At 38.3% G+C, this 26,030-nt stretch overlaps 1 protein-coding gene across 2 annotated transcripts; it reads left to right on the forward strand.

Annotated features, from left to right (window-relative positions):
• Positions 1-245: 245 nt before the first annotated feature.
• Positions 246-10,276, forward strand: SCNN1G (sodium channel epithelial 1 subunit gamma). Of its 2 annotated transcripts, none has more exons than XM_053472302.1 (13): positions 246-402; positions 2,143-2,492; positions 4,733-5,033; positions 5,206-5,399; positions 6,317-6,420; positions 6,874-7,037; positions 7,400-7,498; positions 7,822-7,939; positions 8,380-8,458; positions 8,637-8,694; positions 9,044-9,105; positions 9,420-9,495; positions 9,764-10,276. In XM_053472302.1, the coding sequence occupies exons 2-13, from the start codon at positions 2,164-2,166 to the stop codon at positions 10,160-10,162; spliced, it is 1,983 nt and encodes a 660-aa protein (XP_053328277.1). In that variant the 5' UTR covers positions 246-402; positions 2,143-2,163; the 3' UTR covers positions 10,163-10,276. The 2 variants fall into 2 exon arrangements, with proteins under 2 accessions (XP_053328277.1, XP_053328278.1); XM_053472303.1 differs by lacking the exon at positions 246-402 and adding an exon at positions 976-1,092.
• The last annotated feature ends 15,754 nt before the right edge of the window (positions 10,277-26,030 follow it).

The following is a 26,030-nucleotide window of genomic DNA, read 5'->3' on the forward strand; positions in this document are numbered from 1 at the left end:
CCCACCTATTCTGTTCCGCCTTATGATACATATCGTACACCGTGTTAAAAATACATGTATCATTATTATTGGTCTGCATTCTGACTCGTGTCCACCAGGTGGCGCTGCAGTACTTAACATAATGAGAGCAGACTTACTTTGCCTGGGGCAAAGAGAGGCAGTCAAGAGGCAGAGTTGGTAGGCAGTACTATCAGCTATTGCAGCCAACAAAGTATCCCTGTGATGCAGGGACTCACAATGATCAGATGGAATTTTCCCAGCACAGACCTACACAGTTCAAGGATTAAAACCACCAAAGCAGCCTTTCTTTTTGATTAGGTGTCTCTGGAGCTACCTGCATGCACATCTTTCAACCACACTCACTTTGCACAACCATAAACCTTGTGAATTGAGACTACACAGGTGAGGCACAAAACAAATTCAATATCCAACAATTGTATTCCTATTATTATACATTTTATTTTCCAAGAATAAACACTTGACTTTAGATTTGGCGTTGCATGTTTTTGGTCCTAGAATATTCATTCAATTTTTTTTTGTATTGGTAGTGCAGGATAACCCTATGCCACCAGCTGCTTAGGACTACAATCCCCACAATGCTCAATAAGACAAAGCAAATTGCACCAGAGAGAGACAATATTTTTGGTCTCTCTAAGCATCCACAAGGACAAATTTGAAATGATTTCAGGACTTCCTCAAAGCCATGTGGGCATGTTGGGAATTATAGTTCTTAGCAGGCGAGTGCCAGATACAGAGTGTGCGGCAAATACATGGAATCTATAAACCATCTTGTTATCTCAGGATCTCTTAATATTTATTGTATTCACTTCCCTGGAGTGATAAACTAAGACCAATATTGGCAGTATTGCCAGTGTTGCCTCCCTCTCTAATGGGCGCATCTAGTTTAATAGCAGAATAAAAAAATTGCTAGACCTGATCTACCTGTCAAGGTATATTCACTAGTTTGGGACGGTTCTGTCTGCTCAAGACCAGACCGAACAGGTGTATAATGAACAGATTCCTTGCATATTTCGCAATCTAAGTGAATGATCACAATCCAGCTTGGATAGTGCAGTAACATCTCTACAACAGGTGAGACCTCTACTTTTTGTTAGAGATTAATAAATAAATAGATAGGCAAAGACCACCCTACCGCCACCAACCTATCAAATGCCGATAATCAATATTTTTATTTTTTTAATTGTTTATAAAACATCATATGATTTTTTTTAAAAATGTTGTACTATTGTTATATTTAATATCCAGAATGTAATTATTTCCAAAAGCCCAACTTTTTTGTCTAAAGTTGCATTATTTTTTATGATTTTATAAACATTGCTTTTTCTGACTTACAAACTTTGTTTTGGGGTTGTTTAATAATTTCCATCAATAAATATTTATTACATTCATTCACCTTTTTCTATTGTAAATTCTCATATTGTTTTTTTTTTAATTTAGACAATTTAATGTCACTTACTTTTTTTTACTTAATCCTGTATTTGCAATAAGGGGGATCTCTTGGCAAACCACTATTTATTTAATGTTTGTTTTTTTTTAGGCTTTTTATGATTCTAGGTATGATATATTTCAATTTAGGTTTATTTACTCAAGTTGTTGGATCACACCATACATTTGCTTATCATCTAGATTTAAGATGTGTTATTAAAGGAAATGAAACAAACATTTCTTAACAAAATGAAGAAAAAGGTCCAGGGCGGAATTATTAGTTTTTTATTTTTATTATCTTTAATAAAAAAAAAATAAAAAAAATGACATAATAAAAAATCACTATTGTTTTCCACTTACAAGTTTTATCAATTTACTGAATTAAACTATGCTTTTTTTAATTGTTATATAACATAATTTTAATATTTACTTTGATACCTAGCTCTAGATACCAATGTATCAAAGTACAGACATTAGGATAAATAATTCATTGATAACTAACTGATAAATACCTATAGGGTTTAGCTGATTAATAATGCATGAATTATAATCCTATTTATTTGATGAATGCATTCCTGAATATTGACCAATTTCATGTGACTTCACAGATTGCCCGTGCACAATCTATGATTGTGGTTAATAAATATCCTTAGTTTGTCTATGAAATGACCCAATTTTTCTTGTTTTTATTGATAGACCTACATCTGTCTAGTCACCATGTCTAGTCACCACGGTGGGACAAAGAAACTTACTCAGAAATTGAAGAAGACCCTTCCAGTGACAGGTCCTCAAGCACCCACTCTTTATGAGTTGATGCAATGGTACTGCCTGACCACCAACACCCATGGTTGTCGTAGGATTGTGGTATCCAAGGGTCGCCTGCGCAAATGGATCTGGATAATATTGACCCTGATTGCAGTGGCTCTTATCTTCTGGCAGTGTGCTCTGCTGCTAATGTCCTACTACGGTGTCAGCGTGTCCATCACGGTCACCTACCAGAAGCTGGTGTTCCCTGCAGTGACCATCTGTAACATGAACCCTTACAGGTAAGAGTCCTAGATTTGTATCGGGGTTATTCTTTTAGCTCTTTGTTGACTTAGCCCAATGAGAACATCTCACAGTACCTTCTAGGAAATAACTATTGGACTGGGGTGGGGGGGTTGCGAAATGTACCTCTAAATGTCCATCTGTGGTGGGCTACAATTTCCATGAACTTTGATCATGAGGCCACCTATGAAATTTCAAGTGAGCTAATGACAAAAATATATTGGGGTAATGTACCTCTTCAAAATCTGATTCCTGAAGAACATATTTGAGTGTTAAAACAGCATCCTGGAGGTAGATATAATTGTTTGTGATATTAAGAAGATTAAATTGTAGCGTGCAAAATGTTATGGGGAACAACGGGAAACACAAGGACCCAAAATCTTCTCAATACATTACAGTGATTGTGCCAACAGAGCATTTGAGTATCTACTACTAGTTATCTACTACTAGTTATCTACTACTAGTTATCTACTACTAGTTATCTACTACTATTCAAACCAAGGTCTAGAAAAGGAAATGATTCCTTTTAATTATGTACATTTCACAGGTATAACCACTTTTTTGGCAGACCAAGTTCAGCACTAAGGTGATATAACACGAGCGAATATCATCAGGGAGGGAATACTTTTATTTGTTCGTTTCAAAGCTGGTATATTTTTCATTTATCATGTTTTATTTCATATGATGGTTTTTATGGCTTTAATGGAAAGGGTGTGATTTCAAAATTAAATGCAATTATCAGATTACTGCATCAAGCTTTAAAATGGCACCGTAGTCATTTCATTTTTATAATACCGGTGTAATCGCTTTATAGTGCAATGCTTTAAAAGGTAGCCCAGTAAGTTCAACTGATGCAACGGAATCTCTTTTATTAAACGTAAGCCACATTACTTCCTATTCAACTTAAGAGGGGATAAGAGGAGGTTTCCCATTGCAAATAATATCTTGCGTCTGCCCCTTGGAAATGGGGACACGTGGTCACCCCACCCAATGTCCCAGGTCCATTTATGATTAAGAACCCTAAAGGCAAGGGCTAGAAGCTGAACACGTTTTCTTTGTTCACGATTTCTATGTCCTGGAGACAAAATACTTGTAGAATAATTCATTGTCTAGTTTATGTGACCTAAAAACACAGTTCCAGGGAGATTTATAGATAACAAATATAAAACTTGTTTATATAGTGCGTTAAATAGGGCATTGGAAGAATTAAGGTTCAATTGAGTTTGCTTCATACCCTCTCCTTTTGACCATCTCATGCATATTTCAAGGCACACAATTATTGTACCCTGTGTTTCTGTTTAAACTGACGCTCGTTACGTAATATTAAGAAACAGTCCCTTACGGATTGCCCAATGTACTATTTATTATTGCAGCGAGGTTATAAAATATTACGCTCATAACATTAAATCAGAGTATTTTTTTTATTTCGTTGCACCTTTTATTTGATTATTTGTGATGTCATTGTGTACAAAAATGGGGACATTTTTAATAAGTCATATTTTATGTCATAATATTGACAGTTTGGCCTATAGTTCCGAATTAGATTTAACATTACATTTGTGGCGTTACAATTTAATGAGAATTTCAGTTATAGCCAGAAAATTATTTATTATAATGTTTTTAAGCCCTGTATGTCCTGCCGTAATCATTTCTTTATATACCTGTGTAAAATTAAGATATAATATTGCCCCTTCCATCACCAAAACAATGCCCACAAAAACCACACCCACATCCATTAATTAATTAATAAATTGACTCTCTCATGCTCTCACGCAATGTCTTCCTACATTCTCCCCCGACTACTTCTGTTTCCCTGTCTCAGCAGCCCCACTTCTTCTCTTGCCTCTTCCTGTTCCTCTGTCTTCTTTCTTCCTCCTCTTCTCCCTGTGCCTTCTTTCTTCTTCCACTTCTCCTGGTGCACTTCCGCAAAAAAGGCAGAGCCTCCAGGCACACCCTCTCCCTGATTGGAGGAACGAGGAAGAGGCTGTCTCCGTGGCTCCGCCCTTTAGCGGAAGCGCACCGAGAGACCAGAATACAGAAGATTTGCGGAGAGCAGTACAGAAACGCTACTCTTTCTCCACAGATCTATCCCGAAAGAACATGCTTTGTAAAAGTGACGCCCGGGTGCCATGTAAGGGCCGCCTCGGCCTGTATGAGTAACACAGTAGTCTTTAACACTAAGACCAATTTGAATTGGTCAAAGTGTTCCAATAAAACCCTGGCAATTCTTTTTCTTCAGATACAGTTCAATGAAAAAATACTTGGGCACTCTTGAAGCTGAGACTGTCGAGGCGTTGGAGGACATTTACGGTTACAACAAGATTTTAAACCGCAGGAGGCGGGACACCGACACGCCTTTAAAAGGACCGGACGAAAAGATATTTTTAAAAAAAATACCTCTGCTTAGAATGGAGAGTATCATTGACAACGAGTTGATCGTAACGGAGATCCCAAGCCGGAAGAGGAGTATAATGAAATCAAGAGTCATGCACAGCGGTACCGACAAAAAAGGAGTTGGAAATATGGTGGGATACAAGCTGGTAAGGGACTTTATCCGTTCATCGTACATACACCAGAGCTAAGTTGTTTTGTAGCCATAGTTACGCAGGAAATTTCCTACCAGAGTCCTACTGACCCACTAGGGCTGACAGATCGGTCTTAAAATCTAGGTTCTCACTCTTCTCCTCCGTGTGTCCAATTTCTTCCACACAGTGCGACCCCAAAAATTCAACAGACTGCACAGTTTTCACCTTCAGCTCAGGCGTCAACGCAATCCAGGAGTGGTATCGCCTCCACTACATGAACATCCTGGCGGAGATTCCAATGGAAGAGAAGGTCGCTATGGGATATTCTGCGGATGAACTGCTGGTCACCTGCTTTTTCGATGGCCGATCGTGTGACTCAAGGTTAGAGAACTCAGTATTCTCATTCCTACTTTATTACTTCTATGGATCACTTTAATTAGAGTCAAGGGTACAATGGCTTTATTAATCAATGAACACCTTGCAAATAACAGTTCTACCAACTGGGGTACTAACTTTGAGGTTTACTCTTTGAAGAGTGGGTCAACGAACAGGGTCCAGTTGGCAAACAACATTCAGACATACCCTATACCCTAAGAGAAATGGGTGGTGTGTCCCGTGAACCAAACTTTCCCACCTATCTAACATGGCATCTCTGTAGGCCGGGTTTGTTTATTTTTTTAATTTGTCATAAACACCCAACAAGGAAGAAAAAGCCAGGCCAATCCCGAGTCTAGAAGCACATGAGATACGATGACGCAACTGCAAAAATGATCAAATCATCTTCAAAACTGCCCGGATTTATGAAAGGTTACATTTCCTTTCCTTTGGATCAACTTATTATCGAATAGTTATTTTATGGGGCATAATTCACAAATATCACCATTATACCCATCACATTATTGGATGGCCCAGAGAAATTTACCTCCATGATCTTGACTCTTCTGAAACATTGACATCGTTCGTTCTAAATTATAATTGAAGGTTAAATATGCTCCTTAAGGAAGGGAATGATTTTCGCAGTTTCAGAGGAAGTAATTATTGGTGCTTTTTCCCCAATTAAATTAAAAAAAGAAAAGCTTCAACCCGTTTATTATGATTGGCAGCAGGAATCAAATTTGAAAATGACTCATTAAGAAAAGGAATTAATTATTTTGGGGCCGTGTATAATCTATGAACACAATTATCAGCTCTGAATTACTCCTGTATGACCATATTTCCTTAATTCGTAGGAAAAGTAGGAGACATAGACGTAAAGCATGGAAGCCTACGTGACTCACACTGTTTTTTCCCCCCCATAGAAACTTCTCCCTCTTCCATCATCCCCTGTATGGAAATTGTTATACATTTAATGGAGCCAATAGGGAAGAGTTATTGGTATCGTCAATGGGTGGCATGGAATACGGTAAGAGATATTTCTTTCTTTATAGACGACCTGATTTTACTTTCTTACATTCTTTTTGACATTTCATCCTGTTCCCCGCAGCATGTATAGATTCTGTATAGTTATGTACAGACAGTAGGGATGTGGTGGAAGCGCCTTCTTCCTCCGCCTGATGGTTGAATTATTTCTATGAAGATTCTCTTCTTCTACTTTGTCTTTGTTCTTTTTCAAATGCGCAACCAGAAGTTTATGTTTGGAAACTGAATTATGCTTGCAGGCACTGAAAAATACATAAAGCACATATTGTATTCTATGTCCGTCCCAACCAGGACTTCCACATTCATACCTATCTGATTAAGCAATGACTGTGCCTTTCATTGCTTGAGGGAGAGTTCTTATGTCTCTTATGTACTAACATACACTTAAAAAAACACAACGTTCTTCTACGATGACCTAGAATCTCTCTGCTTCCAGGACTAAAGGTTGTCCTGTATATCGATGAAGATGAATACAATCCTTACCTTGTGACAGCAGCGGGAGCCAAGATAATGGTCCATGACCAAAATGCTTACCCTTTCATTGAAGACTCGGGGACCGAACTCCAGACCGGTGTGGAAACCTCAATTGGGATGCAGCTGGTGAGTTACTAAATGAAAATGTAATGTCTTGATTGGATATAAGAGAAGAAGGAGAGCTTAAAAATCCTGGTGGCTAGCCATTGTATGAAGAAAACTACAGAAAATGGCTGAAATGTATCTTTAAATAAAAAGTGTCCTCCATACCATGTCTGGACCTAATATGGCCAGGCCAACCCCACACGCTTGCTTTGCTACCACGTGAGCAGTGAATATGGAAAAGGAAAAAGGGTAAAAATAGGTGAAAAGGGTGGTCTTGTCTACTGTGTAATTTGCCCTATGAGAAATCCAAGGATAAAGTCGTGGGGTAATCTGATGGGGAAAATATTTGAATTTATTCTAAGATTATTTCATTCTGCTTTCAGACAGAGTCTACAAAGCTAAACGAACCGTATAGTGACTGCACTCTGGATGGGACGGATGTCGGTGTCCAAAATCTATTTAACAAGAAATATACGTACCAGGTACTTGAGTGCTGTTACCCTTATTCCGCCAACAAAGAATAGCACGAACATCGCACGTACACCTTAACCGAGGGCCGTATTTTTCTCTCCTTTTTGTACCCTATAAAAGTGTTTTATTTTAAATCCAGGTAGACATTTATTTATTATGATAAATTGTATTGTATTTAATTTTTTTTTTTAAAGCCACCAACCCTATTTTTCATTCAGGGACCAGTGGCGAGCGAAGTGGTGACCGACCACAAATGTGGGGTTACGTGCAAACATTTAAATATAGGAAATGTGTTTATTTTCCCTATTAACATTGGATTTCTTTTACCCGCTAGATCTGCTTGCACTCCTGCTTTCAGCTGGAGATGGTGCGTACTTGCGGCTGCGCACATTATGACCGACCTCTACCGGAAGGAGCCAAGTACTGTAACTACAAAGAATTCCCCAGCTGGAGTACGTTTATTCGTGTTTACTGTTTTGTTATTGCATAATGCGTTTATGAATACCTTAATTTGTTCATCCAACGGCTGACTGCAGGAATATGTTTTTACGCCTAACGCACCGCCAGGAGTGCAGTAATTATAGGGGTGGCAACTAAGTCTGGGTAAAACACCTAGGGGTCTGCACTCCTTGCAAGTCCATTATTGGCCAAATGGGGGTATAAATCCAGCCTTGCCACCGTCCCCATATGGAAAAAGTGAAATTGTTAGCCAGATACCAATCTTGTTGTTTGTTGAATTCATAATTTTACATACATTACCTAGTGAGTACTTATTGGGATGATGGGAAATGCAGTCCAATGCAGCCGGATTGCCAAATGTTGCCTTTCAAGTAAAACCTCTGCATTCACAATGCGCCTAATAAATCTCTTTCTGTTGTCTTCTCTGTTACAGTTTATTGTTACTTCAAGCTACATCAGAAATTTATTCAGGAGGAGCTGGGATGTCAGAACACATGTCGTGAATCCTGCGAGTAAGAATATTTTCAGGCATTTATTTCTATCTTGCCCATAGAAATAAAAAAAATATATATATATATCGATAATGTGCCATTGTGTAATTTAAAGGGATGTTCATTCATCCGCATAGTTACAGGGTTTTCATTCTTAGTTCCAAAACTTGCGTCCTAAACCAACCTTTTTTTATTTCAGTTTTAAAGAATGGACGTTAACAAGAAGCGTGGCAAAGTGGCCGTCAGTAAACTCTGAGGTATGATCCATACGACACCCCTCACGTATACTGATATTAACCCCTTAATGACAAATCCCGTACATGTAAGGGCTCAAAATGCATTGTTTTAAATGGGTTTAGGGACTGCCCATTGTCCTTAAGGGGTTAAGAAACCGTTGTGATTGTGATACAAAGTTTGGAACATATTCTTAGCACCATAGTATTGACTGGGCCATTCCACTGATTGCTACAGACTTTCCAAATTTTGCAGCAAAAGCAATCGTATAAATGACACCGATGTTACAGAACAGTCCCTCTTCCTTCTTAATATGTACAGAAAAATACGTTTCACCCATTTAATCTAATTTTCTGTGTTTTTGTCCCTAAGGAGTGGATACTTCGAGTCCTTTCCTGGGAAATGGGAAAAAAATTAGAGAAAAATCTTACGAAGTAAGTACCTGACCTCGTAGAATTTCCCACCAGTCAATCGTGAAACCCAACTCTTTTGTAAATGTATGCGCTATTGGTTAATGTCAAGTTGTTTCATCATCAGCCGGATAACGTATCAAAATGTTTGCAATTTGTTTCACTTGGTGCCTTACTCTACGCAAAAGCTGAACCAACCAGTTTGGTGGCCATTTTTAGGATTCCTGTAATTAACGCCTCATCAATCATTTGAGGCTTAGAGGCATGCACTGTATAGCTTGATTATTTAATTATGTTTGCAAGATGTTTACATTATCATGTATATGCTTTCTTTACAGATATGACCTGGCGAACCTAGATATATTCTACCATGACCTGAATTTAAGATCTATATCTGAAAGTCCAGCTACTAGCGTAAGTCATACCGTTCATCCGTCCTACCAACGATCTTGTGTCTTACGGACAGTAATAGACCCAGTCTTCTGATCCGCAGTAGATTTTCTAGTATGGGTTGAAAACATAGTAACTACGTTGTTTGAACAGAAGCAGGGTGATGTGATTTAAATCAAGACATTGTAACCAATTATTTAATTTCTCAAGAACCCCAAAAATGTATATTAACTGTACTTGCTCGCCAGATATGCGGTGTCCATTTAAACCTTAATTATCTTTCTTTCCGCAGATTGTTACACTGCTGTCAAACTTTGGGGGGCAGCTCGGTTTGTGGATGAGTTGCTCTATGGTCTGCGTGCTTGAGATCATAGAAATATTCCTGATCGACTCCTTCTGGGTCGTCCTTCGTCAGCGCTGGCACAAGCTTTGCAAGTGGTGGAAAAAGCGAAAAGAAGATCAGCCTGAGCAAACTACCGACGTTCCTGTACCATCCATGACCGGGCACGACAACCCCGTCTGTATAGATGAAGAAGATCCACCGACATTCAATACTGCTCTTCAACTGCCTCAAGCTCACAACTGTGAGGTCCCAAGGACACCACCCCCGAGATACAACACCCTGCGGATTAGGCCTCCTTTAAGTGAGGAACAAATAGATATGGAATACGATATAGTAGAACGTCTCTAATCTTTCATTTCAAGAGGTTGGTTTTTTGGGGGGATTTTCCAAAGAGAGCTTGAGTTCAAATATTACTCCCTCTACAGGAACAAATACTGTTGTCTAGACTCTAATAATAAAAGAATGGTGCTGAGAATTACAAAAAGTGCTTGAATTTGACGCGCTCACGAAAGCCAGATCGACTTGTTCATAGGCCTATATCTGTTTAGACTGAAAAGGGTCTTTGGCTAATTGTGGTCAGAGGGGCATTAGCCATTAGACACCTACAGGTCTTGGCAATGGGAAATGAGAGTAGAGCTGTGTGGTTGTATAGGGCTGTGCGTACTCACTGCAGACGTTGCTACTGTGAATTGATTGCATGCGTAGGCATGGGGAATAACGGAAGCTAATTTGTTACACTGCCTAGGTCCCCGTGGACGTTTAATGTAATTTGTAGCTATTGTAGCAAGGTCATCTGGCCACTTGCTCATATACTCTATGTAAATTATAACGCACTGCTCTCGAGAGCCGTGTACCGTCTTCCCTGGACCGTATAAACGTTTGCAAACTCTGTGGCTAGCCAAAAAGCTTCCAAATTTTGCACTTGAGTTCGTCCGTACCTCCGTGTTTTTGCACAAACCTTCACTTGATGCTGCTACAGTGAATTACTGAACAATGTAATATTTTCAAGAAGGGGTCAGTGTCAATACCTTGTCTGTTTTCCGATCGCGGCGCTTGGAATTATTTGAATTCCTGATCCCCCGCAATCCACTTATTTTTGGGGAGCAGAATTGCCGGTTTACGGCCAACGTAAAGCTAATGCTACAAAACCCAGGGGTTTTCTTGTAAAGACCGTGTTGGGCGTTGATCAGTCACCGGAAGCATTATATTGGTTGCCATGGTTTTTGCTCTACTTTGAGTCCCGGAATTGAAACCAGTGGTGCATTCAGCTTTTCAGCTTAACTGCACTTTAATTTTATTAAAAAAAAAGCCAAATGGAGCCCTCCTGTGATCAGTACATGAAAAGCTGAAATGGTGTGTTTTTTTATGCTAGTCACACTACTTATCTTTTTAATTATCCTTTAAAAAAATGTACATAACTTTGATTGTATATAAAAATCATTAAAATATGTATTTATACATCGAGAGAAAGAGCAAAGTATTTGTACGCTTGTATGTGTAGATAATTTGTTATGTTATAACCATGAGATATTTAAAATTGTTAACGTGAATAAACTCTTTTTGTAACAAAATATTCAAAGAGCCATGTTTTTATAATGATTTGGTTAAGGTGTAAGTGCACTCACTCATTCTAACACCATATGATTTGGTTAACGTGTAAACGCACTCACTCGTTCTAACACCATACGCTTACACACTGACTCTAACACCATGCACTTACCCATTCTTACACACACACACACTCACTCTAACACCATGCACTTAACCATTCATACACACACACTCGCTCTCTTCTCTCCCTGTCCTTCCTCCCCTCCCTCTTACATCATGCAGGGCGCTGTCTTCACTGCTTCTACCACCACCCTACTACTGCAGGGTCGTGTAAAGCATGTTATTTTACCCTGCTTTTTGTTGCCATGCTCTTCTGGCACCTGCATTAGCGTGGAAATGTGGAGATCCCCTACAAAGACTCAAAAAGACACATATTGGTGACCTCTGTCTAGGTTCTGGATTTCATGTCTATTGTTCTTGGATAATGAATGTTAAATGTCAAAAGATGAAGGTACATTAAACAGAACCTCTCTCTTCCTCTATCCCCTCCCCCTTCTCCATCTCTTCCTTTCTCATTCCTGATCTCTCTTTTTGCATATAGCTATGATCTCATAAGCCCGATTCCCCTGCCATAATCTACTCTACCACAGTCATCCTAACCCAGCCTCATCTCCTTTGGAAGATGGTTTGGAATGATGCCATCTAGAAACATTGTAGTCTATACAATTACCAAACTGGTGATTTAAAAACAATCAGCGATGTCCATAGGAGTTATGATGTAACTGTTCAGTGAATCTGGGACCTTCACCTCTAACACCCCTTAATTTAGTAGGTGGTGTTATAAATTCCACTCATTATATTCTATACTAGACTGGAATAAGCAAAACGTGGAATGAAAATAACTGGTTTCATCGCAACTCTGAACTGCGACCAAGTAGACAGATCCCATTATTACATGTTCCTCAAAAAACAAAGTAGTATTTAGACATAATTGGGGTGTGTTACATAACATACCTGTGTTGAGGACAATCCTCCATGTTTTTTTTTATATAATGTTATTTCAGGGTCCAGCTCCCTCCATAGCACATCTGTTTTTGCAAATGGAGATCCTTTTCAAAGACTGGTAACGTCTATGGTTCCAGGTTCCCATACCTACAGCTATATGTAATATGTAATATGTGTTTTCTATATAATGAATATAGAATATAGTATTTTTCTACTACTTTGGGACAAAAGAATAACAAAAGCAGAGTGCATGTAAATTCCTTATACTGAACTTTTAACGATGAAACATGAAATGAATGAAGAAGTTTATATTTTTTATGATATTTTGTTCCAATTGTCAACAAGGTTACATTCACATCAGGGCAGCTCAAGAGTAACTGTAACCATTTTCTTTGTCTGCCACCCCTGATATCGTAGGACTTTTCGATTGTAAATAAATGTTTATGTGGATCTCTTGCACAATTATCATGAATGTTCTTGCATGGGATGAATAAACAGTTCAAGTCTTACTTTGGAATGTTACCATCTTGAAATATTGACCTGCAAAATACGGTAATATTTATATACACAATTACCAAACTGGTGATTTAAATGCAATTAATGCAATGCCAATAGGCGCTATGATGTAAGTGTTCAGTGACTCTGGGACCTTCACATGTGACAACCCTTAATTTAGTAGGTGTTGATAACTCCTTTGTAACCATTATGGTAATATCAATTCTCCTCGTCATATATTCTCGTGGTCATAAATCAGCAAAAATGCGGAATGAAAATAACCAGGTTTGTCAGATCTCTGAACTGAGACCAAGCAGCAGGAACGCATTATTACATGGTCTGAGGATCATCCGAAACCGAAATTGTACTCAGACACTGCCGGGGTGTATGTTACACAACACACACAAAAGTTATAATCTATAGCATTATAATGTTCTGTACACAACTCATAGGACTTGACATTGGAATGGCGGTTTAGTTCATAAAATTGTACTTTTATTTTTAAAGTGTCTAAAAAATAGAATTGTAGTGGTGCACCTATAGATATATAGATATAGTTATATAAAAGCAATATATATATATATATATATATATATGGTGCACAAAGCTCCCACCTGTGCCCAACAGGTACACTAAATGTGCCATCTGGCCATCCAAATAGCATTTACATTTTACGATACATTACAAACTGGACGTGCATTTGAATTTGGGTTGCCCGGCTCATGATATAAAAAATTAGATATCATTGAGATATAAAAACATGAAAAAAGATACATCTGAGAGTGTAAGCTCTTTGAGCAGGGCCATCCTCACCTGTTGTCTCTGTAAGTCAAATTGTTATATTACATGCTACTTGTTATGTCCTGTCTACCCATTGTACAGCGCTATGGATATATATATATATATATATATATATATATATATATATATATAAAACAATAAATAATAATAATAATATTGGAAGAAAAGGGGGAGTGGTAACAATTGAGGACAATGTGCCGGCGGAATATTACTTGATTCACAAGCATTTGATTTAATGTATGAGTGTACACAAAATGAAGACTTAGCGCAAATGACACCAGACCTCATGTCTCTGCATGACGCACCACGTTTCTCTATAAAGCATGATGAAACAAATCTCATGTCACTCAACCCAATGGAGATAAAAGATAATCCTTCTCTTTTGTAGATCAACAGCCTCAGTCTAATGTAGACTCCATAAGGGATTTTTCTTAGTAAACGTAACATACCGTAATAGTTAAGGTGCCATTCACTGATATTTACATATTAGGACGCCACTGGGGGACCCATTTTACCTTTGCACAGTCCATTTCCTGTTGTTTTTAACAGCAACTTCCTCTTTAAGAAGTGCTCTCAAAGTATTTCAATCCTGGTAAACTTGATGTCAACTGAGAAATGGTGCTTTTGTTTGGAAATGAAATTCAGTACAAAATTCGTTTTCTCTCCCTCTCTACAGCAAGGGGAAGCCTGTTAAAACAGACAAATGAATAAACGCATTTCTAACGAAAATTGGAGGTTCCGCATTGGTTTTCGTTTATTTCATTGGGTGTCCCTCCTCATTAAAACTGTAGGAATCCAGTTAAATCTCATCTAAAGTGTCCCCTGTCTTTTTTTATAACCCAAAATCCTTTTACAACAAAAAAAACATTACGTCATAAACAATACATTTTATTAATGACAAAGCCCGTACATGTACGGGCTCAAATTGCATTGTTTTCAATGGGTTTAGGGACCGCCCACTGTCCTTAAGGGGTTAAATGTCCACACAAGGTGCAGCATTAATCAGTTGGGAAAGCCACTGTTTATTGTAAAGTACAAGATGAAACTTTAGATTAAAAAAACACAGTTTTGTCAGTTGATTGTTTTCATGAGAAAGATTCGTTGCGGATAACATTCCAGAATCTGAATAAGTCAAATAAGCGCACCGGCCACGTTTGCTTTAAAGATTGTAGATTCCGAAACACTCTTCGTTTCCTATAAGTGGGGGGGGGGTTGAGAAACGCCAGAAATATAATGGACTTTCATATAAACAGCAGAGGAATAGTTTAGCAGCACCTCTAGGATATAAAAAACTTATGGGATAATAAAAGTATCAAATATATAGAAAAATATATATTAGATAAAATCTTCTAATTTGTTTATGGACCCTTTGGGTGGCTGTTATTACTTCCTTCCAACAGTGGATCCAATGAAACAAAAGATAAAAAAAACAATTAAAAAGTAATATTTTTATATAATATTAAAAATTCTTACATAAAATCCTGAATTATCAGTCTCTTCCGCATCTAGAGGTGTCTCGATCCAATCAAATCCTCGAGTCACAATGGGTTTCACCCACATACCGCATAACAGAGCTGTTTTGGTTTGCCCTTGCACGGCGCGGACCCCCAGCTCCTGTTTTAAAAGATTGAAGGACAAGGAATGAGCCTATAGACCTTCCTATGTGTCAAAGACTCAAAGCAGGCCAAAGAGATAAATAACATACCTGGAGACATAGTCACTGACATCTTAACCCCTCGATGACAAAGTACGGGCTCAAAAGGCATTGTTTTCATGGGGACCGCCCATTGTCCTTAAGGGGTTAAAAAAAACTCAGTAAAACTTGACTCTCAAATCCAAGGGTTTACCTTCTTAAAAATACCTAAAATCACATTTTATGCTGTTTGGCAACACAGATCTTCCTATATGTGCACGGAATCCAAAATATAACTCAAAATTCTAAACAGGAGCTGGCACTCCATTCTATTGGTTTAATCATTGCCACATTCCCCGGGACATTATTTAGTACAACTCTATTGGAAAGCATTTCACAATAAGAATACCTACATACGTGTAAATTGATATCTCTCAAGGCGTATACCCTAACCATTTATAAAGTTGACCCAAGCAAGCTAGGGATTTTATTTTTAGAATAGGATATACCGTTTAAAACATCAGTCTGCTGTTAAAAAAAACGGATTTCTGCTAATGTTAGCACTTCTGCAACGTAATATTATGCGTCATAAAACTCTGTTTAAATTGTTTGGAGACGGGCAAACCTACCAATGTGATTTCAGTAAAAATGGAACCGAAGCTGGTGTCAGTCAATACATTTTGTGTGTCACCATTGGTAGGGAGCATGTGATGGCCACCAGTGCTTCTTGCCACTACGGTGTGTCACCAGGAAATAGTGGGAGGCCAATGTGTGTGATATATAATAGTCCTACCTATTTAAATAACGCCTGTCATCTATGTCTCTCCTAAAAGTTTTATCTCATATGTTAATTCTATGCTGGGAATTTCATGACCCAGAATAATATCTGCTACGTTGATTTTACATCCGTGGCAATGAGCAACGACCATGGAACGCCAAAAGGTCCACAATAGAGGTCGAGTGACTTCTTCTGTTGGCTATTCATGACTCTCGAAGAGTAATGTGTTACTACGATCAAGTTCTGGACAAAGAGTTGGTGGCACATTTGCCTTGAAATACCAAAAGCAGAAGTAGGGAAGCCATGAACCACCAGAACCAACTACCGGAACCCAATTCAGCAACTGCAGCAATGTGGTCTATCCTGTGGTCCAAGAACCTGCCCAAGCAGCAATATCAGCCATTGCATTCGTCCAAAGAAATATGACCATTTGCCTTTTACAGCCAAATCATATGATGATGCTTCTTGTCCATTTATCATGTTCCAACAGCATAAAACATTAACAGGGGGAGATCAGACATAAAAAGTAACTTTTTTCAGATATGTTATTTTAATCTTCCTCCATTTATTTAAACATACAGATATTTATTTTCACAGATTATAACGCTGCTATGTCAACCAACCATTTCAACCTATCAGCGTCTTCTATGAGCGTCTCAACACAAGCAGCCTCTGAAAAGATATGAATGAAAGAATAGTGAGTTATTTCTGAGCAGGGAATGAATATTTAATAATAAAAAGGCTTATTTTACAAGTATTATACTTATAAAAGCTGTGGCCAATCGTGGCTTACGATTACCATTAACAAAACACAAGATGGCGTGGACGTAATCTTTACTTTCCCTGCAGGGAATGAAGTATGGCTGTTTACAATGCAGGATTAAAAAAGGTGCTCATGCGTATGAATACTTTAAGACTAAACTCAGACATTTCCTTTCCTAATTCATACGTCAATATCTACAAAAGGGTACTTTACAATTCAAAGGATTAGAATTGTTTCGCCATTTGAACAGATGACTTAGACAGTGTTTACCTTTTATGCAATTAGAAGACAAGTCCAGTACATCTGATTATATTATATTGCCTAATAAACAATTTAATAATTACGTAGGAATGAATGCTAGGCTGGATTCCATTTAAGCCTAAAATACTCCCCGGTTAGCAACTTTTGTTTGCTGATTGCATAGGAATGAAAATCCTCCAATCCCAATAGAATAATTTTCTGGAACCCGTCACAAAATCATCCATCAAAGGCTTGGCGTTGGCACGCCCGGTCTATATATGTCTGTATGCAACCCAACCAGAAGAATTGTACCCCGATATCTGCCTTCTATAATATGTTTAGACCCAGTAATATGTTTATAAAAAGAGTGGATGTTTTGAGACTGCCTTATGTCCAATATATTATTTTATTAATATCAATGACTTAAGACCAGTAAGGCACCTACAAGGTCATTACAAGACCACAGGAAGGATCTGCAAGACCAGATCATAATCTGAAACATGCAGGTTGGCCCTCTGGAGTGGAAAAAACCAACTTACTCAATATAACTTAAAGAAAGATTCCAGACAGCCTCCTAAACAAACAAAGAATGCATATTAAAGTACTTTAGGTCTCATAAGACCCACGCTGGAATGCTCCCCCCTGTAAGTACTACATGTCAAGTGTCTGGAAATCCCGCACAGCAAATAGCTGGGTGGCAGGACAGAGGGCAAATGCATATGGAGGGGGATTCTGCTGAATCCCCCATGCATTTGCAAGAGGGGAACACCACGAAAAGTCAAAGGGACCACGCAGCTATAATATGCATGAGCTTTAAAGGCCAGTGCTATGGCTGTCCTAACATGAAGAATAAACTCATCACAGAAAATAATACATATAGACTGTGTGTACAAATTCTTGGAAAGTGTCACTGCCTACATTTCCAAATGAAAAAATCATATATTTATGGCGTTCTTGCATAGAACTTGTTCAGGATCGCTTATCACGAGGGCTTGCCTGGGCTTGCAATGAAGCTAATGTAATTATTGAAATGAGAAATTATGAATTTCTAAATTTATTTTTGAGAAACGTTTTTTTTTCTCTTTCAGTAGCCTACTTAAATTATTTTATGATCTAAATATCAGTGTGAAAAAAATCCAAAAGAATAGCTGATATGTTTCACTATTGTACAATTTAGTTGTATTCTAAAAGTTGGATCAGAGCTAATAATCTCCATGCCTTGGGCTGTTATGTAATGACACGAGAGTATCGTTTTTTTGTTGGCTGGGTGACATCTCTGGAGATGTCAGGTGTGGCGTTTTCCACCCACAAGCCAGGAAAATGCTGATCTAATGTGGAGGTTTCACAAGGTCTGGATGAACAGAATGGATGATTAAAAAAGTTTTCTGCAAGTGTGCACATAATTTGTGTATTGACGTGGATATTCTAAAGAAATCCCTGCCTAATTCAGAACATTCATTGGCAGCTACTGCTCTTGGAAGGATCTCACCATAAACCTGGTCACGATGTGTGTCCATAGGCAGGTCAAGTTGGGATCATAGATGAGAGCCCTAATACTATGAACATAACCATGGTGCCTTTCCTGGTCATGGTGTGTGTCCATAGGCAGGTCCAGTTGGGATCACAATGCCAAAATGGCACCATGGTTGTTGTGATGCTGATGCTGTTTATTATTTGATGACATGGGAATATCCACTCATATCTCTCACCTATCACATAGCTAAGAATATGTCCAGGGTGCCAATCTGTCCCCCCAGATAACTAAGAGTTTGAGTACAGATTTATGTTTGCTGGAGTCCAAAGCAAGACCTCACCATACCAGTAGGCCTAGTAAAGTAGTGGTCTGGATGCATTAGTTGTTAATGAAATAAAAACAAGGAAAAGGCCCACATATGTCATTTTTTCCTGACACGTCTTGAGTAGGCGGTGGCTCCTCCACCCAACAGTAAATCCATCTGGGACCATAGCCACGAGGAAAGACTCGCTGAATCTAATGATGTCAACATTCCAAATATATCATGTTTGCGTCACCATGTACAGAGATAATGACACACTCCCTCTGATAAATATCCCACATATTCCCCGTCCATAACCTCCATGTTTTTTTTTTTTCAAACTGAGAAAGTGAGTAAGACTTCCACGCCAGACTTTTTCAGTCCCACATGAAATGTCGGAAGCCCAGAGTCTAATTATACACGGTAACGTGCAAATAAAAGAGTTAATGGTACGTCTATCTATTCACATCAGGTGATCTAAAGGAACATTCTTGTTATTTGAACTCCCAAGTGGTTTTGCCAAATTGACTCTTGACTCAAGTAATTGCAGAGAATGGGTTATTATTCCAGTTATTATAAAGTTTCATTTAACATCCACTCTTTGTAGTGTGGGAAACCATAGGATCTTAAGAGGATTGTTTACTAAAATGCCGTCTTATGTCCGGATGCAGTGTTTTAGTGAATAGCTTTCCTGACTCCTTCACATACTGCCTTGGGTTAAACAACAAAAAGGCTCAGTCTTAATCACCCAGTGTGGCACTCAGACTAATGAAAGTCTATGGAGGAACTGACTTCATTAGCATTATCATAAAGCATCAGTTCAGTGTGGCGTTTGAACGGAGAAAGTCACCCAAAATATCATGAGCGACACATCTCCGGCATGGAAAATACCTTGGGGTTGGGAAATGTAAAGGGGGATACCACAGAAATCGGGCTATTATATGCGTTAAAGGGCTTTTACGCTAGACGTATCAACACCATTTTGTTAAATGTAGGCATGGCAAAAAAGTTTCGGTGATATTCTAAAAATTTGAATTCTGTCATGTGCGTCATGCGCTTACATCATGCCACACCCCTCAAAACAGGAAGTAAACAGAATCTATGTGTCTTCGATGTCAATATTTACATTTTCAGAACAATTTTCCCAGGTGCCGGCCTTGCTCCAGGAAGTTTGGCATAAAGTCAAAATGGAATGTTATCCTGTCTCGGTAAAGTTATACATGACAGATACCTTTACATATTATTAATAGTAGGGTATTATTTAATATTATTAGCATAGGTGATTGCCACATATAGAAATATTCATATAGACTATTTACATTCCTAATAGGAAAACGACTACTTTCCATATGCACTCAACCGATGAAGTAAATCCCCTGCAGGCTTAAAGTAATAAAAAAAAAAAAAAAAATCCATCTGATAAAATCAAAAAACAATTATTTTTATGGCTTTTCTTGTAGTCGGAGGTTCAACCGCCTCCACCCAGGACTGTTATCAAGGCCAAGCCATCTTTCTCCCTTCAATGATAATGGAATTACAACTACTGATTATACCCACCAAGCCGAACCTGAATTCACATATCTTATTTAGTTACATATGATTAGTATATAATAATAGTATATACATAATATTAGTTACAATTGTAACATTACTAAGCCTACCGTAAATGACATTTTTACAGAAAAAAAAACCATTATAGCTCATATGACAGCTAAATTAATTTAGTGATATATTTTTTTTATAATACAGTTAAATCTACTTGCTATGAAACTAGTATTCCGCCCAAAAGATGTTTCATCTACCTCTCTATATACACTGTGCCCAATTCGCCCGCTAAGCACATACCGGTACCAGTACTTCCAATAAACCGGGCATTTTGCCGGGACATGTGATAAACCCAATTGTTGGTACAGCTCTAGAATATTCCGAAGCAACATTGATATTAAGGGAATGAGAGGGTAGAACTTAAAATGAAATGTGGATGACATCATCATGGCTCCCCCCATCAAAAGGGGGTCCACATTTTGTTTGGAAAACCCCAACAGTAGTGTATGTCATAATTGGTTTTAACTAATTAGTCAACCCATCACCCTCCTAATATGGCTAAAGCTTGTGTCCACCGGTTACCAACAGAAGTGGCCAAAAGCTTTTAGCCATTTTAAAAATGGAGGAAAAATAAAATTTTCCGCCTGCACAATATTCATGGGAAAAATAGCACTTCCACCCTGTGACATCACAACACGATGTTTATGTCACCGAGCAAGCAATGCCACATTAAGCAAACAGAGTATTCGCCTGCATTGTGATGTAAGTACGAATGCTCCCATAGGGCTATTTACCCCACTGACATTGGAGGAACCACTGAGCAGTCAACTTTATTAGGGCCACGTTAAAGTCTATAACTGAAACGAGAAACATGCGCAGGCAGAGCTGTATCTGGAAGTTTAACGCGTGGTTGAAGGGTTTTAGATGCCAATGATTAAAGTTGATGCATAATAATGATAAACTCTTCGGAGGTCAATCAAGTTTTTTTTTTTGAGCAATGCAAGAACAGCCCTAACGAGCGAGCAAGCGCAGCCAGTTTTTCTGCATTGAAGTCAGACCCTACGTCGGGTTACACACAACGTCACCTTTCCAAAAATCAGAGGGCCTTTCTGACCTCACGGTATACGGTGCGGGCGCCAGAAAAATGGTTTGCGTAGGAACCGGGTCCATTTGTGCCAGCTAAGCATTATGAAAGTCAACAAACCCAACCTATAAGTGCAATTAATCCAATGAACTAACAGTAAACATCTAAACTAGGGTGTAGCTACGTTACATTCATAAAAAAGGACAACTGCAGTAGATGTAACGTGTGGGAGATTTACCCTAGTGAGAGGGTGGTAGATAAGTGGAGCTGCCCTCCAGCAGAAGTGATAGAGGTCATTTCAACATGCATTGGATAGGCGTATGGCTCCTAAATCTAAGACGAGACCAACAACTGATTAAAGTTTAAGTCTTTACAGCAGGATAATGGGCAGACTAGTTGGGGGGGCTGAATGGGTCTAATTTGCCATCAAATTCTATGTTTCTGTAATTTTTAATTACAGTTGTAGCAGAAATTATCTCTAAAGGAAGCATTTCCCTCAAAAAATAATTAGAAAAAGTAGCAATTAAACTAATAAAGCAGGCCACGTCCTCCTCTTCTATGTGCATAATGCCGTGTTTTAATGACACAGCCAGTTTATGAACGGGCTGCGGCATACAAAGAGGCGTGTGAGCGTAATATAAAAGGACTTTAATAGTTCCTCGGTGAGAGATGGGATGTTTTATTCCAAGCCGTTAAAGAGATGAAACAGCACAAAACCAGTGTTTTTCCCAAACAAGAACAAAGGGAAAAATACTGTTAGGGTGGAGTATAAATAAGCCGTAGTTAATTATAATAAGCAGAGTTGAGTATTTATTTAATACCAGATAATTATTTTGTATCAAAGTAAGACAATCATCGTTTATTTGGATCTGGGCCCCAAAACATCAATTCAGGGGAAGCTCTTAAGGAATTATCTGGAGTTGTCCTGAAATATTCTGTGATATAGATTAGTCTAGAAATAATTATTTTTTTCTTTCTTAAGAAAAATGCAAGTTATTTTACTTCCTTTCCTTTCGGCGACCTATGAGGTGGTTCTAATTCCTACATTTTGGCACAGGAGGAGAAACAGGCCCTGGACTAAGCTTACAATGTATCGTGTAAATAAAATACACGAGTCTTCTTCTAAATGCCTTAATCGGTTACATAAACAACACCTGGGCTCCTCAAAACAGGGTTGTCACTTCTGTGGGGCAAGAGGGGCAGCTGCCCCAGGTGTGCAAGGTAAGGGGGGTCCCTGCCCCTCCGTGTCGTTCCCTTTTGCACCTGGAAGTAGATCTGTTGTTAGCGCTAGGCATGACCTCTGACCCTGCCCCAGGCACCAAGATCCCTAGTTATGGCTCTGCTTCAAACTACATTTTGAAACAAAATTCCTAGTTGGCAAGAGGGCCATTTTTAGAAGGCATGGGGCCAGTAATGGCACTTTGTATTTTGGCGTCTTTTCACTGATTTTATTTTTTCTAATATCAAAAAAAGTATACAATTAACGAATGGCATTTTCAAAAGTTCCCCACTTGTGAATGGGACCAAGAAAGTCTTGCCCTCCTGCTCACCTTTTGGCCGGGTAGGAAAAGGAAAGGGTCATTCTGTAGAATGCAAATGCAGAAGAAGCCTGGCGACTTGGTTATCTATTGTAACTCTTCGAGGAATATTCGGGGGCATTCCATCACACCTTCTTCACCGAAAGGACTGGACCTCATGATTTGAGTCATAAAAAACGAATTGGCAAAGTTCCTCCCTGGCCATGATGCTAACAACACCCCCAAAAACAAAAGTTTGGCCATTTAAAATGTGGGGAGGTGTGCAAATTGGCACTTCGGAGGGGGGGTCTTCAACGCATGATCCTTTATAATAACAGTGAGCTTTAATGTGTATTTCATAGCTTGTAAGCTCTCTCATGACATAAAAGCTGCATTTCTTGGCACATGCAGTGATGAGTTCGCACAGGAGCCATGGAAGTCTTCTAGATAGGCCATGAAAGGACGTCCCTAGAGGACCAGTAACGTACTTGGTAGGGTGACCTCATGTCCCGGATTGCCCAGGACAGTCGCACAATGGAGCCTCTCCTGATAGGCCGAGTCTTTCCTTTACACCGAGGTCAATGGAAGCTGCAAACAGCACCAGGTATGTGCGTGTGACTGTGTGTATGTGACGGTGTTTGTCTGTGTGTGACTGTGTGTATGTGACTGTGTTTGTCTGTTTGTGTGACTGTGCGTATGTGACTCTGTTTGTCTGTTTGTGTGACTGTGTGTATGTGACTGTGTTTGTCTGTTTGTGTGACTGTGCGTATGTGACTGTGTTTGTGTGACTGTGTGTATGTGACTGTGTTTGTGTGGGACTGTGTGTATGTGACTGTGTTTGTCTGTTTGTGTGACTGTGTGTGTGATATCAGGGAATAGAGGGGTTAATTCTCTGAATCTGCTCATGTCTGATAATAGAGATCTCCTTCTGGAGCAGTGGCCTCTTCACTTATGGTCTCTGTATGTGAGAGACAAGGTCTGTCAAAAATTCTGTTCCTTTATGGTAAACAAAACACCATCAGAGCAGAGATGCGAGACTCCCGAGGAGTCCTTTCCTGGAGATCTCACACCCAAATCTCACGCCCAGAGAAAAAATATGTTTGTTCGAGGAAAATAAAGCACTAACCTGCTTTACTTTATGTTACACAACATTTACACGCATATAGAAAACGGTTTTATTGTAATAATAGGGTCCCTTTAACTATACCTCGATTATTAAGCGTTCACCAGATTCCCCAGAATACACGCAGAATTCCGCAAATATTATTAATATTCAACTGATTATTACGCTTCTATTTTCCTGATGTCCGGGCATCCATGGATTAGCGTATGTTGTTTCACTCACCGCCTTCATTTCTGTGACCAAATACAATGACTAAATGACAATCTATTTTACTTTACATAGGCACGGTAATCATCTCTTGCCATGCCAGCTACAACCGGATCAATCAGAAGCTAATTGAGATTGTAACATGCGACATGTTAAGCAATGCTATATAACAATATACCATACAATTACAGTGACATCTATTATTGTGTTGCCAGATGTCTCCTTTAAGCGTAAATTATCCAAAAGCATCCATGGTAAAAGAAGATACATAACAATAATAATGTTATAAGGACTTTGCAAAATGGTCTAACGGGCCCCCTAAACCTTTGGGGCCCGAGCAGATCCTTCTTCTACATAGCACCACACCTGAAAATAGTAATTAACTTTTTTTATTATTATTATTTTTTTTTATTATTATTATTTTTTTTATTGTAAAAATGAAATGAATGAGAATGAATATGTTCTCGGTTTCTAAGCAGCAGTAATAAGCTCTACTCACCTGTGGTTATTTACCTGTCTCAGGTTGTATGCCACCTAGCCCTGCTCCTAGCTGTCCAGATCCTGCCATCGGAGACCAGTGACATTTCAATTTTTCAGAACTTCAAAGAATCATCTATTTTAAATCACTGCTTTCAGCAAACCCGTCACCTAAAACAGCTTTACATTTTTTTTCAACAGGAGTTGTTTATTTGGTGCGTTAGCATTTTTACAACCACTTACTAAGCTATTTATATTTAAGAAATTCCACCCCCCCCCCACCCCCTCGGAGCTCTTTATATAGCTTAACATTTTCCCCGTCCTACCATGTTAAACAGCATGCATACCTCCCAAGTGTACCTCCTAAAGTTGGCCAGTCCCTCTTTCAAATCCTTTTTTCCCTGTTGTGCCTCTAAAAAATAATAATAATAATAATTACTAAAATAATAAATAATGCATTACTTAATGCTGTTAATGTATATATTTAATATATAATATATAATAATAATATATAATAATATATAATATTATTATAATATTGCAACATATATATATATATTTACATTCTTATTGTGGTTCTCGGGGAGGTCTCGAATATATTGAGAAATTTCAATAATAACGTGTCTTTCAATGAGTTTCCAGAAATGAGAAAAGTAGAGGGTGTATTATTGCATTCCCCTGGAGCACTGGGGTGGGCAAAATTACACGTCTCCTCCCGTGGTTCATTAAATATAATAATTGACATTAACCAAGAAAAATATCTAGAAAATGACATCATTACTTATGAATAGATCACTGCAAAATCTAGATCTTATATTACTCTCTGCTGTCTTTAATAACCTATAGGAATCCTATATTGACATTTTATGAATACATTTTTAATGTACATTATTTGATGGAATGAAAAAAAAAATGTACCTATAATATAGGATAATTGTTCAGAAATAAACTAGTTTTGTTCAATATCAATGATATTTTTAAGGGTAGCAATTAATAATTTCAAAATATATTTAATAAAAATATAATAAAATAATAAATTCAAATATAAATAAATTAAATTGGGTGATGATAATATTTCAACTCATCAAATATATTTGATGGGATTTATAGATGGTGCCAGTAAAAAAAAGTTCCATAAAAATGATGTTTTTTTGGAGCTCCAACTTTGCCAATCATTTACAGCGGAGTTGTGTTTTAGCTCCTTAACTTTACATTATGAAGA

Source organism: Spea bombifrons, chromosome 7, assembly GCF_027358695.1.
Source record: "Spea bombifrons isolate aSpeBom1 chromosome 7, aSpeBom1.2.pri, whole genome shotgun sequence".
Taxonomy (NCBI): Eukaryota; Metazoa; Chordata; class Amphibia; order Anura; family Pelobatidae; genus Spea; species Spea bombifrons.

Bases quoted from the DNA above. Each gene is read 5' to 3' on its own strand.
- SCNN1G (XM_053472302.1), top strand. From the start codon at position 2,164: ATGTCTAGTCACCACGGTGGGACAAAGAAACTTACTCAGAAATTGAAG. The intron at 5,034-5,205 runs GTAAGGGACTTT...TCTTCCACACAG, and splicing joins ATATGGTGGGATACAAGCTG to TGCGACCCCAAAAATTCAAC. The intron at 7,038-7,399 runs GTGAGTTACTAA...TTCTGCTTTCAG, and splicing joins CCTCAATTGGGATGCAGCTG to ACAGAGTCTACAAAGCTAAA.